Source organism: Misgurnus anguillicaudatus, chromosome 8 (genome assembly GCF_027580225.2).
Source record: "Misgurnus anguillicaudatus chromosome 8, ASM2758022v2, whole genome shotgun sequence".
Classification (NCBI taxonomy): domain Eukaryota; kingdom Metazoa; phylum Chordata; class Actinopteri; order Cypriniformes; family Cobitidae; genus Misgurnus; species Misgurnus anguillicaudatus.
The window spans coordinates 35,703,664-35,718,362 of NC_073344.2; the positions used below are offsets into that span (position 1 = coordinate 35,703,664).

At 38.7% G+C, this 14,699-nt stretch overlaps 1 protein-coding gene across 1 annotated transcript; it reads right to left on the reverse strand.

Annotated features, from left to right (window-relative positions):
• Positions 1 to 482: 482 nt before the first annotated feature.
• On the reverse strand, positions 483 to 13,404 carry fam171b (family with sequence similarity 171 member B). Its single transcript, XM_055213779.2, has 8 exons — positions 12,443 to 13,404; positions 9,412 to 9,645; positions 8,032 to 8,124; positions 6,242 to 6,397; positions 4,217 to 4,387; positions 4,018 to 4,131; positions 3,684 to 3,807; positions 483 to 3,489 (listed from the first exon to the last, which is right to left on the reverse strand). Exons 1-8 carry the CDS (start codon positions 12,627 to 12,629, stop codon positions 2,259 to 2,261), a joined length of 2,310 nt encoding a protein of 769 aa, XP_055069754.2. The 5' UTR covers positions 12,630 to 13,404; the 3' UTR covers positions 483 to 2,258.
• Positions 13,405 to 14,699: the final 1,295 nt, after the last annotated feature.

The following is a 14,699-nucleotide window of genomic DNA, read 5'->3' on the forward strand; positions in this document are numbered from 1 at the left end:
GCTAAAGTGACATCCTAACCCAAACCCCAAATCTAACCCCAAACCAACAATGGTTTAAAAAGAGAAAAACCATTAAGTAACCAATACATGAAACTGACACGGAAATGAAAGTCTGTGGTACGGACACAGAAAAATGCGGAGATCCGTGACAATGATACGGATAAGTAAGCAAAATATTCTGTGACTATACCACGGACATTTGTGAGATCAGGTTGACCAAAACACACTTGTAGCCAATCATCAGTAAGGGACATGTCTACAAACCGACATCATTGCCTGGGTTGCGTATGTTTTGGCGGGTCTATCAAAAGAAGGTCCAGATCCTATGGGGGTAGGGGTGTGTTTGTTTGGGTGATTTCAAATGCCAACATTGGATTTCAGAGATCATGCACCCCGCCTTTAAACTTAAAAATACTCATTCAACTAATATTGACATCAAAGTAACTTTTTTAAGTTGAACCAAGTGTGCAAAATAAAACTCATTTTCTGTTTATAACTTTTATTGATTGCGCACAAAAGGGCAGATTACAAGATGTAAAGCATCCAAGAAATAGCTTATGCATCATTCAAACCAGTGTGCTATGAAGTCTTAAAAATATATTACAGTTAAATACATAATAATAGACATATACCAATACAACATAAATTAATAAAAAAACATTAAGTTGAAATAAACCATCTTTAAGGGGTCGCACACCGGACGCGCAACTGAAAAACGAACACAAGTATATGCAGACCGGAGCTGACAGGTGGCGCTTGTCCGCCGCGCCCAGCTACGACTCAGGAAGTTGCTTACATCCCTGTCACGCCACAGAGTTTAACATTAAATAACATCATATTTGTCCCAAATCATTAACGAATAGCTTGCGCTATTTAATGTGCACTTCCGGTGTACGATACCTCCAAGTTGTCCTAGACACGACACGGCGCTGAGCTGTGCGTCCTGTGTGCTACCCCTTCATTCTTTCTCAGTCATACTTTATTTTAATTTGATGCCTGACAATAACAAATTTCTCATTGTAACTGTCAATAATAAATAGACAGTTTTTAAAACGGTCAAAACCAATAAAGCTGCAAAAAAAAATCCAACACATTTAATATATGATGCTGTGTTGTCAATTTGTGAAGAAATATTTTACACACAAAACACAAGAAACATTTTAATATGCTGAGGTCATGACCTGTACAGCTGGACTTGGGATGTAAGGCATAACCTGAGACATATCTTTATGTTTTTAGGTACTACATTCTTACACATGAAAACATTAAATGGTAAAGCATTTCAATGGAAGGCATGCACATGTGACTAGCAATAACACATTAAATAAGTATAGTACGTAAGAATGGCATAAGGCCTTGAAGGCCTTGGTTCGCTCTCTCCGAAAACTGGGAAAATATTGTATTTGTGCAACACATTGGTGCGTTGGACTTTTTTAGAGTGCTTAGCTTAATCCTATGATTACAGTGCTTGGTTTTTTGTCATTTTATTAACTGTATTATGTTCATGGCACTCTGCGGCAGTTCCTTATGCATTACATTTTAGTAAAGAACTGAATTGAGAAGAACAAAACTGAATTTAATAAAGCCAAATGGTTTAACTGTTTAAGGGGCCGTTCACACAGCAATGAGTGTTTGCGTCTAAACACCTAAGATTTATCGCTCAGGAATGATTATAAAAAGTGCAGAACGGAGTCTTGAGTGCCTCCTCTGCCATGTTGCCGTCAAATAAACGGGGGCCTTGCTGTAAACAAAACATTGATTGGTCTTCTGATTGGTCCACTGTTCTTAAACTGGCATTGATGAATGCCACTGCATATAAATTGTCGATACAGTGTCGAAAAAATCCGACACTCATTTGCAAGTACAACGGTCAAACACGTCCATCTAACGTGTGGAAAAGAAGCTCAGTGCAATGGAAAAACGCATTCCGTGTGAACGACCCATTAGAATGCAGATGCATCATCGGCACTAGGAGAGCATTGTGCTCACAGGGAAACTAATGTTTAAAAATACGTAGATATATACATACTTTTACAATGTAAAACACTCTGTGTCTGTGAAATTTTGTACAAATAAACTGCTGACAAAATGCTGGATTCAGCCAACTTAGAGTTGCCACAAGAACTAACTTTGAGTTACGGCAGGATAAGACAGGCATTTTTGTTTCAATCATTCTTCCTGATGTGTATATAAGGCAGTTTGATCAAAGCCATTTTACAGACACCATAAAGCTACACAGATACACACAGGTTGATCAGCTAGTGCTTTGTTTGCGGTCTCTCCTCCCTCGCGTGTCGAGACGTTTTCTTCTCCGGTTTCTTGTCTCGAATCTTCCGCAGCCTTCGTGGTGGTGGTGTAGATCTGGATTCGCTAGAGGTGTCCCCTGCGTCCCTGTCTTCTGTGATGTTGGGAATGGCTACGCTACTTCCCTCCAGGGTGTTCCTCAGGGACATGTCCTCGGGACTCCCGATTTCACTGCTGCTCAAGTCCTGCTCCTGATTTCCACTGATCTTAGCCATGCTAGCGCTTGAGTGCTCTTCAATTTTCCGCAGAGGCTGCTGCAACTCGTTCATGTCAACTCCAGAGTCCAAGCTTGTGTCGTTGCTGCTGCCTGGACGATGTCGTCCCTGAAGCTCGATTACGGAGTGACGAACCTGGGCCGCTGGTTTACCATCCAGAGACACAAACCAAGCGCGGGGCGGGTGAATCGAGGGCTTGCCCTTTGAGAGCTCCAGCAAAGTTTGTTCCGATATTCCCTGGAGTTCCCCTCGGAAAGGCCTCATTCCAGCTGCTTCGTTCAAAGTTCCGGGGACAGACACGGATTCCAGGAGATGACTATAGCGTCCCCATAGGCCTGGGTTAGCAGCAGCAGCCTGGGCTCCTTCGAGGGCCTGCGACTCGTCACTGTCTTGCTGGGGGACTTTGGGCAACGTCTGGGTGAAACTGTCTTTTAGGTTTCTCTCTGTTTGACCTCCATGCTCCATACCATTGCGTGGGAAAGTGGCGGATCTGCTTCCGGAAGGGTCAGCCTGTCCCTGGGAGTTAAACAGCTCTGAGGCGTGTACAATAGCTACGGGCTGGTTGTAGATATGGAACAGTTTGTCACTGAAAACTACATTCTCCGCACCACCTTGACGTGAGCCGTTCTGTTCCGATTTTTCTCGGAGCTTTGCCACTTCGTCACTGTTAACGTAGAGATTAGACATTGGGGCTCTAAGGCTTTCTAATCCCACAGCTCCAATGTTCTCATACATATTGCCCACTGGCCGACCAACAGTTTCAACATAAATGTTGTAGTTGGCTTGGTGTCGTGGGGAGTCTGATGCATCGTGTCCAATGCCTCTTGCAGCCAATGAATAAGACCGGTCACCATTACGAAAGAAAAGCTCTTGAGCCTCATCTGAGCTGGTGGAAGTGGTCTGGTCTTTCTTCAGTACTTTGAGTCTGGTGGAATTCCAACGCCGCCTTCCGGCCTCATGGTTCAAATCTCTGTAAAAGGACAGTAAACGATTTTGAAGCAAATTTTGATGATTGCTATACAGTTCCTAAAACCACCAATAATTGCACAAAATCAGAAAAAAACGAGAACCTATTCTCTGGGAACCATGAATTGAAAGTCACAGAATTTAGTGTAATTCATTAGTATTGATAAGTTAGTCATGCAATTAAGTTTGTGTGGTTACCTGCAGTGAAATACAATCACAGATAAAAATCCAATGACTATCACAAGAGTTCCTCCCAAGATCCCAACAAGAAGGTATGTGTGGTAGGAAATGAAATCCATTGAGCCTGCAAGCCCCATATAACCTAGACTTACACAAATCTGGTTAGAGGACTGCAACTAGACAGATTTGGATTTCAGTGCTAACATTAAACTGAAATGATGCATGGTGAACAGTTTTGATGCTCATTTATAACTGATTGATTTTTACAAAGTTCCTGCAGTTCAATTTGTAGAGCATAAAGGTGGCATGGTCATGGGTTCGATTCCCAGGGATTGCATGTATTGATTCTTACCTGAGGATGGTGATGGTGCAGCAATCCAGGTACCAAGATGAGGTGCTACAAAAGTCCACACTAGCCCATTTTTCTCCATGCGAACAGTGCCTAGACCTTTATTCACCCAGGTGCCTGTGATTGAACAACTCTATTATAACCACATCTACATAGAAACAGCTTTGGAATCTGCAAAATTGCTGGAATTTTCTTTAGTCACCTATGGTCATGTCAAAGGTCCACGCAGGCAGTGAGTTGGAGGGTCGAAGGTAAGTGTGGTAGGGAAGCGGGATGGTAAGTTGAATGGGGCCTCTGATGTCAACCTCATCTCCATTAGACACTAACTGGGTGCTGATCATAACCAAAGGGCTCAACTTGACATTTCTATAACCTGTAATGGGTGATACGACACAAAGCAGGTACATGTAAAATGTAGTACAGAATTATAATTGTGGACATGTTGTCTAGAGCAGAGGTCCCCAACCCGCGGGCCGTGGACAAGTTGCCACCGGGTCACAAGAATATCCTGAAAAAAATTTGTATAATAGCTACGTAATGGCTTAATCGGGTGTTTTGTCCTTTAAGAGCTGAATTCAAATTGCAGGCTTCTGGACAATAACTACAGAATCATCCAGTGATCGTGTCACAATGATGAAAATAAACTTATCGAACTTATATTCGAAAGGAACCTAAAGATTCAGTCCTGTGGAATCATCATTAAAAGCATATGGTAAACGGGAGTCTCCGTGCCTGCGCCCAGTCGCAATCCATCTGGCATCCGTCTTCCTTCTCATGAGCTTCAATGCTCATTTTTTCTTCTGTTCTGTTACTTGACCTTGGGGCTCACGCCCAACCTAAGGTTCGAGCTGCCTTTGAGAACAGCCAGCCAAGTTCGTAAAAAAGGTTGGTGACCCCTGGTCTAGAAGATCAACAGTACTCCTACAATGTGGTATTACATAGAGCTTGATTAAAGGTTTGCTGTGTAGATTTTTAGCGGCATCTTGTGGTGAGATTGTGAATTGCAACCACTGGCTCTCTTTGGAAATGCAAGGAGAAGCTACGGTAGCCACCACAGGACAAACATGTCATCCTCTGAGACAACATAGTGGCTGTTTCTCAAATGTCAAGGATACTTCCTAGGCATGACTGGTTTTTCCAAGTCACTTCCTTCAGAGGCTAGGCGAGGCTCATCTTTAGAATTTGGAGAACATGTAAATGGAACAGGCTAGCAAGTGCACGTAATTGCGTCATTACGTCAGTAAAAAGGTGTGCCTTCGGCACTGCACACATAGGATTGTGGGTGATTTGAGAACGCAAAGTACGCAAAGAATACACATACATCCTTTCCTGTATATGGGATATTTTTAGAATGAAGGACTCAGTCCTTGGTTGCAATTCCGAGGATCCTCGACATTGGAACAGTCCTTCGACGGATGTCGATGACGTAGCATCCTCGAAATTCTGGCTTGCGAGGATCCTTCCTTGACATTGAGAAACAGCAAGTGACTAAAGTGCTTTATAGGACCGTTTGTCCATTCAGGGCTACTGTAGAAACATGGTGGGGGTCGCACACCGGCCGCGCAGCTTAGCGCCGCGTCGAGTCGCGTCTAGGACAACTCGGAGGTATTGTAAACCGGAAGTGCACATTAAATAGCGCAAGCTTCTTCAGATAGCATCTACTTCAAAATGCAGAATATACGTTAGCAGCCAATGTTAATCGTTAATGATAAATAACATATGATGTTAAACTATATGTGTGGCGCGACAGGGATTTGAGCAACTTCCGGTGTGCGTAACGTCATAGAAAACAATGTGTTCGACTTTTTTAGAATGGCGCTGCGCTTTCGGTGTGCGATCCTCTTAAGGGGACTAGCAGTGTATATAGATAAAAACGGCTCATTCTAAGGTAATAAAAACAATACAGTTCATTTTGTAAGGTACACCACTGATAATATAGTTATGCATATTATATATTTCTTTCAAGAGATCCATCTAAAAATTACACAATGCAATTTTAAGTCCAGGTTATCAAGCAGATTGCAAATCAATAGCATGTTGTAATCAATAGCATTAGCTAATCAATATATGAAGTCTAAACAGTAATAGACCTTGTAGCTTTCATTGACTAAAGATACTGTACTACAATCTTCTCCCACTTAGATTTGATTAGCATCTGAAAGAAGTGGTACTGTAAGATGAAATGAAAGATAATTACAATTGGTCAGATTTTCAGTTTGTTCCTTACCTCCTGTAGCGCTCTGGCTTAGAGTAAAGAAATGCGAGTCTTTTTCTGTAAGCAGGGCTGGAGTTGTCAGATATGCTGACAGCATTGAGATGGTGCTGTTTTCAGGCAGATTGAGAAGATTTTTGGGAAACTGAACACTTGGTTGAAATGACAGATCTGTAAAACACATGGAAATAAATTGATTGAAAATTATAAGAATAGATTCAATGGGTCACTATGCAGTATGTAATAAAAATATAAAACAGACAAATAATCTGGTCTGCAAACTTGTTTTGTGCATGTTAAATGAATATTTTAGCCAAAACTACACTTATGTCATCAAGTATGACTTTCTTTTAACAAAAAATGAGAGGATAGGCTGAATGTCTTTAAATAAAACCCTCAGAAACCATTCACTTTCATTCTACACTGCCATGTAAAAAAGTAAAAACGCTAACTTTTCTGTTGCTGGGTGGTACCCTAAGGTTCCATTTTGTACCTTTACAAGGAAACAAAACAATACAATGTTGTAGCATTTGCACGAAGGACCTATTGTGTAACTTGCTTACCAGTTAAATGTTAAAAGAATATTCCATTTTCTTAAAAGAAAAATCCAGATAATTTACTCACCACCATGTCATCCAAAATGTTGATGTCTTTCTTTGTTCAGTCGAGAAGAAATTATGTTTTTTGAGGAAAACATTGCAGGATTTTTCTCATTTTAATGGACTTTAATAGACACCAACAATTAACACTTAACTCAACACGTAACAGTTTTTTTCAATTGAGTTTCAAAGGACTATAAACAATCCCAAACGAGGCATAAGGGTCTTATCTAGCAAAACGATTGTCTTTTTTGACAAGAAAAATAACAAATATACACTTTTAAAGCACAACTTCTCGTCTAGATCTGGTCGTGATGCGCCAGGTGACCCCACGCAATACGTCAAGAGGTCACAGAAGACGAACGCGAAACTCCGCCCCAGTGTTTACAAGTGTGTTGAAAGAGGACCGTTCCTACGTTGTTGTATGTCAACTGATACTAATTAATGTCTTTGTGTCAGTTTATTGCTTAAAATGGTCCACAAATGTGCGTTTTATATATGTAACACGTGACTCCTTACGTCACTACGCATTTACGTTAGGTCGCGCTGGACCGGATCTTGACGAGAAGTTGTGCTTTAAAAGTGTATATTTGTTATTTTTCTTGTCAAAAATGACAATCGTTTTGCTAGATAAGACCCTTATGCCTCATTTGGGATCGTTTATAGTCCTTTGAAACTCCGTTGAAAAAAACTGTTACGTGTTGAGTTAAGTATTAATTGTTGGTGTTTATTAAAGTCCATTAAAATGAGAAAAATCCTGCAATGTTTTCCTCAAAAAACATAATTTCTTATCGACTGAACAAAGAAAGACATCAACATTTTGGATGACATGGTGGTGAGTAAATTATCTGGATTTTTTTATGACAGTGTATGGAAAAAAGTAAATCCATTAGTATTATTTCACATTTCACAACTCAAAATGATCATGAATAAAATATAAAAACTGCATAATTGATGATGCAGTATATCATATGAGCTTAAAGTGACACGAGGATAAAAAAATCCTAAGATAAATATTATATATAGCCCTTTTTATGAGATATATTTGGGATAAATATTTTTCTTTACGTAGTAAAAATAAATTAATTTATAAGAATACTGCATAAAATCTATTAAGGTTATTAAAACAGATATCAATCTTAAAACAGTACAAATGGATAGGATTAAAAACGATTTAGTAAAAGATGTTGGTTTCAAATGGCATACCAGATGTTTTTCGAGTTATCAGCACAGTATCCTCAAAAAGCCAGATGTTTCCTTGTGTTTGAGGACGCAGTGACATCGTAATGACTGAAAAAACTAGAAAACAACACAAAAACATTCAAAGCTCAGATTAGCAGCCAGTTTTCTCTCATTAAAATTATGTAAGTTAAATTTCTCCATATGCTTCAAGAACATTTCTGTTGAAAGTTGGAGCTCAGGCTGACTATTAAACACATTATATGGCTGGGTTATTTTTAACCCATTCTGGGTAAATATTTGACAGAAAACATACTGGATTAAAAATGACCTAATTTGGGTTAAAACAAACCAGCAATGGGTCAATTTTAACCCAGTGGTGTGTTCTGTCCAATACGCTTGTTAAGTTTGACGTCATGCACCGCTTTTGGGTCCAACTGATCTGAACTACCATAGTAAATAAAAAAAGCCAATGTACACTTCATTATCATAATTAGGGCTGTCAAAAGATTAATTGTGATTAATTGCATTAAAAAAGTTTGCATAATATGTGTGTGCACTGTGTAATCATTTTGTATATACACACACATGCATGTATATATTTAACTCATTCCCTGCAGGCCTTTTTAAAAAAAAGTTGCCCGCCAGCAAGTTTCACAAAATGCCTTTAAGGACAATTTTCTTCCATAAATATATAAACATACAATACATGTAAAATGACTTGAAAATAGGCACCAGAGCAATGTTTGTGGTATAAGCGGACTTCATTCCTTTCAATTATTTGAAATTAATGCACACCCGCAGTGAAACGGCACTCAAGTATGTGTGTATTTATATTTACACACAATACACTCACCAATATATTGCAAACAAACTTTCACGATTAATCTTTTGACAGCAATCATAATGCAAAACAAAAACTCCCAATCCTAATTTTTATCTCCATAACAAAATCCAAGATGATTAGACGTGGACTGATGGACATGGATTTTTTTTACGAATTATTAATGTACTTATGGCGGTGATTTTGTGAGCCTGGAGACTGCAGTGTATACTTTAAGTTTATAAGATTTTCACTTAAATGTGTGATATGAATAACACATGCTCATAAACAGCTGTATAAATTATATCCTTTATGGTAATAAGTGCAGATTTAGACCAGTAAACAATATTCCTTACATCAGATATTTACCTAGCCATTTTTAATGTGCAGCATGCCAAGTTGTGTCACTGGTTCTTATTTTCTGTTTGCCACATTTTTCAACATTTAAATTATTCTTAAATTAAACATTAGATATATATACACGTTAGCATTTCCTTTCTCTTAACATGATAAACCTGAATATTATATAATTTGCCCTAACTAAATCTAAATTCACCTATAGGCAAAGAATTCGAGTGACTTACTGGGCATCTTGGTGGTCTTCCAAGGCAGCTGGGTGAGCACATAACCCTCCATGCTGGCCACCAGGTTGAGAGTTAAGCCTAGGTGGTACGGGACGGTAAGAGTGACCTCTCCATTCTCCAGAGTCTGGCTGGAGTAAATCTGAGATCCATTTACGAACACAGACACCAGAGCTCCTTTCAGGAACCTCTGGCTGGATGCATCCTTCACCCAAACCTTTAGCGTCAGGGGCGACTCTAGAGACCAAGAAAGGTCACAGTCTTAGTAAGGGGTGAATAAAAATGTATATGATGCATAAGAATGTCAGATATATTTATTTCAAATTCGGAAGCATAATAATACTTGGCATGCAACATCTGTGAAATTCAGGTCTCAATCTAATGTCTCAATCTAATGATGAGATTAGGAGCATCAAAGTTTGATTTCAACCAATAATTTCTTTGAATCTTTCAACCTCAATATAGATAATGCTTATATGTCTTTATATATGACTTTAGCTCAGTTTGCAAAGGCAGGGTCACATCTTGCAAAAAGCTTTTATATAAATAAATGATGTAATTTCCAGCATGAATAGGTTTACCACCAATGTCAACACGTATAAATTTACTCATCCGATCCGTACACAAGCTGACTGAGGGATAGCTTTTACCTCCAGGTTATCAAATAGCTGAACACCAGAACTGATATGCTTTACACGGCACATCTCCACTCCATCATATGGGCTTATACTCAATCATAACTCAATTACTACACATAATCTTACTGGACTCTCTTTAGACTCCAATGTAACATTCAGTGCTTCAAGACATTTATACCTGCCCTTATCTGCTTTTTTAAACTGCATTATGTGTATAATTTGTACTGTGCATATTTTTGCGTTTGTCTTTTGTGTGTCGGCTGTGTTATATTTAATCCAGCGTTGGGTCAAAAAGGAAAAACCCAGCTGTTGTGTTAAATTAACCCAGAAGATGTTTACATTTGACCCAATAATGGGTTAAAACAATCCAGCATTTCTTGTTGAAACCACCCAACATGTTGGGTTCATCTTTTTTTGACCCAATGTTGGGTTGAAAGAAAAGTTTAACTTTATCCAAATGTCGAGCGAATTTCGGGAGCGACTACCAATGAAAACGAAGCAGGGGAGTTCATGTCATCCTTCTCTCGTCAGTTACTGCCCTGTAAAAAAAAATCCGTAGAAATTACAATGGTATTGCAGCCGGGTTGCCGGTAAATTACCGTAGATTTAAATTTATGTTATTTACTGGCAAGAGTTTGTTCAAAGTTGAATACATTTTAAATATTAACAAGTCTTTGTGTTTACAGAATAAAACTACACAATAGCAGCCTTATGCGAAGCATTCTGGGAACCAGAAATCGTCATAAACCTTTTTCTGTTTTTTGCTTCAGATTTTGTTTCCCAGAATCCTTTGCTTGATGCTGTTTTTGTAGTTTTACTCTGTAAAGACAAGACTTGTAAATGTTTAATGTTCGTTTAGCTTTGAACAAAATGTTGCCAGTGATGGCGTGGATTTGAATCTACGGTAGGTTACCGGCAACCCAGCTGCAATTTCTACCGAATTTTTTTACAGTATGGCGTGGATGGTACTTATGACAAGCAGATTTAGAAACGCCTCATTGAAAGAGACGGGCGACACACAGCGATAACATCGCTGGCTGTCTGAATGCGGCTTTAGAGTGTATACTGTGTTGGTTAGGCCTATATATTTTGTATTTTTACATGTACAGTTTGTTAAGTCTGTAGCATGCACCCATTCCTTTCACCACTGCAAACATCTTTTATGGTGATATAACAATAAAATTGATTCAATTTGGACTTACCTCAGTAACACTAATACTGCTAAAAATTTGTTGGTGATGGCAAAATCTTATGGTAACTGACTGTTAAGATTGAAATATAATGACTTCATCTATAGCTCAGTCAGAAGGACTTAAAAATACATCAAAGTGCAAAATGTCAGAGCGCATCAGTTTAAATAGTGAGACCTTGAAACACCTCTTTAAAAATATCTCTGAAGTCTACACAAAAAAAGAGCGTGCTATGACATTCCTTGTTCTTTGTATAACGTCTAATATATATATATGTATATATATATATAAATATATGTATATATGTATATATGTATATATATGTATATGTATATATATATATATATATATATATATATATATATATATATATATATATGTATATGTATATGTATATGTATATGTATATGTATATATGTATATGTATATGTATATATATTTATATAAAAACATGTCTTAGACACTAAAAATTAGATTGTTAAAATGTGTTATTATACCACATTTGTTTCCATTTACTGTGGTTAAAGGCGGCTAGTTTTAACTATTCATTTAATAATAACACAACAAAATGACCACATACAATTAGTGGCTGTTATGGGTGTGAACATTCAAAAAGTATATTTTTTGCGGAAAAAGTTATACTGGAAACTATGATATACTCAACAAAACATACCTAATAGGACAGTAGGCAATAGCATAAGGCTATTATAGGTTTATACAGTGAAGGCCACTGTTTGTGTTTTACCAGTTCCATTGTATTTGGTGAACAATACAATAATATATATTATTAATAGATTGATTTACAGCAATGGGTATAATGCTGCTCAGTCATATCGGCTATTCCCTTGAAATAATGCTGCAATATAAACTATATACACGTGTGTCCTAAATATACATTTAAATAGACGAGTCTTCATTTAGGATCTCATTGCACAATAGCTCTGTAGGGTAGCCAATAATGTTTTAACGGGAAAAAAAACAGAATAATCCTATACGATATCAACAACAGCAAACACAACGGTCAACGGGACAGCGAAGATTTATAAGTCCTTTGTTGTCATCCACCCCATCATGAAAACATCTCTATCATTTCTGAGCATCCCGCACTACAGCTCATTTCATGGCGGAGCTGATGGTGGTACTGATGCTGGGAAAACAGATGATGCTAAATATGCACCTGGTGCTGATGCTGTTTGTGAGCGTTACCTGATGGAGGCACAGTCGCATCCCTCTGTCCCGTGAGCGAGGACGTCTGTGTGTCGCTGGTATTGTCCTCCTCCGACAGCGAGGCGAGGCCGTGGGAGAGCACCCCACCCTCCGCTCTCCCCACGCACCCATCCTCGGAGAAAATCAGCAGCGCGGCGAGGAGCAGGCACCCCGAAAGATCTGGCATGGCGAGAGGAGGCAGCGGGTCTCAGACATAACTGCGCCCAACGAAACGGAGGAGGAGAACGTTGTTGTTGTTTTTGCCGTCTTCAGGTGGCCGTGTGTGTCATGGTCACAGTACGGTTCACGGGTGGACTGATGACTAGCTGGTGGAGTCAGACTGGTGCGCGCGTTACGTCACAGCTCACGCGATGCCATCCGCTGGCTCAGTGTTTTTCCTTTTGTTGAAACCTTGAAACATGCGCAGTTTGTGTTCTCTTGTTGTGACACATATTTACGCGTGTTCGTGTAAATATTTTGATTAATAATATATTATGAAAATGTTAATAGACTGTATGTCAACTAAAATATATTTATAACATATATTTATATTATCGAACATGCACGTATACAAAAATACATAGTATAATTTGAGTTTGTAGAATGGGGCTGCATAAACGTATTTTTATTATATACTGAATACGTGCCTAAAGCCACTAAAATCCCTAACATGTTAAAAACAACAATTCCTAACCACACGACATGAGAACGACAAGCACTTTGTTTGCACCAGACTTGACATAATCATTAAAAATCACAGCCAATCAGAAGAGCGTGTAGGCGGAGCCCTTACTTCAAGCGCTGTGCACTCGCAAAACATTAATCAGGTTAATATTAAATAATTTAACAACATTAAAATACATACTCGGTAACTGATATACAATTGTTTGTTCGAATTGTGAACTCTAGATCATTCTTCTTTCCTATAATTTACTTTTAACATCTGAGGTAAGTTATAGAGACAGAGCGCAGTTATGCAAATTTGAAAACCACGCCCACCGGGGGAAGGATTGCTTTCCCCCGGTGGGCGTGGTTTTCAGGTTATGACGCGCTGCGCTCTCTATTGGGGTTTTTTTCACTCTGACTAGTAAATGTTACATTTTACATTTACATTTAGCAAACGCTTTTTCCAAAGCGACTTACAAAGATTAGTAAACAATAAAAACGTAATGTCATAAGGAGGCAATAGTACAAAATGTAGTAAATGTACCATTTCAGTGCCCGAAAGGGGTACTATTTTCGGCTGCTGCGTAACATCTTCGTGCCTCCTGCAGCCATTTTACATCAGCAAAGTCCTTGATTATTACACCAGAATGAGAGTATAGTTCCTATCTGCCTTGAAAATCACAACTTTTAGTTTTCCGTCGGTCTTGGTGCGCAGTGTAGCTGCAGAAGAGTCAAGTTTTAAATGGGAAAATATCGAAAAACTTTGGCTATTTTTATCTCAACGCTAATGGTCTAATCAGATTCAATGGTTTATTCTAAGCTATGCTAAAAGTGGTACAGTCAGTCCCGAAGATCAGCTGAATGGATTCCAAAAAGGTAAATGTTTAACTCTAGGGGAGCTGGAAAATGAGCATATTTAAAAAAAAAAAGTGGAGTGTCCCTTTAAAAAGCTCCCTCCGGTTTGTGATTCAGTATATCATGTACACTGTGTACTGGTAGGGACACCAATGACTTATTTTCTCATGACATGACTAAATTGCACTTGTTTAACATCATTCCAGTTAACGACTAACTTCCCTGCTGAAAAAACAATAAAACCATTACAGAACATTCTAATGGTTTCCATTAAAATACCAATAGGAACCATTTGCTTTTACTACTACAATGTAGTGTGTTTTGGCCATATTCCATTAGAACCAATACATACCATAAGAGACCAACAAAAACCAATACACTGTAGTGTGTTTTGGGCCATATTCCATTAGAACCAATAAAATTCCCAATAAAACCATTACAATGCGATTTCGAACGCAGCCTTACCAACCAGTTACATTAGCTAGAGACAACAAGAGACAGAGCGACATATCACCATTTTTTTCAATGGTAGTGGCCGTTTGCCAGCGAAAAATGACGAGCTTGCTGCTGCGCAAGCAAGGTGGGGCCAAAATAGACAAGAAGGCTATTTTATGCAAATGCTGAGAGATGCGACAAAGTGACTGCCAATCAGAGTGAAGGGGCAGCGGGACGTAGGTCAATGGCTCAAGTCGAAAAAATTATTAAAGATGGAGGAAAATGTGTATTTCTGTATATC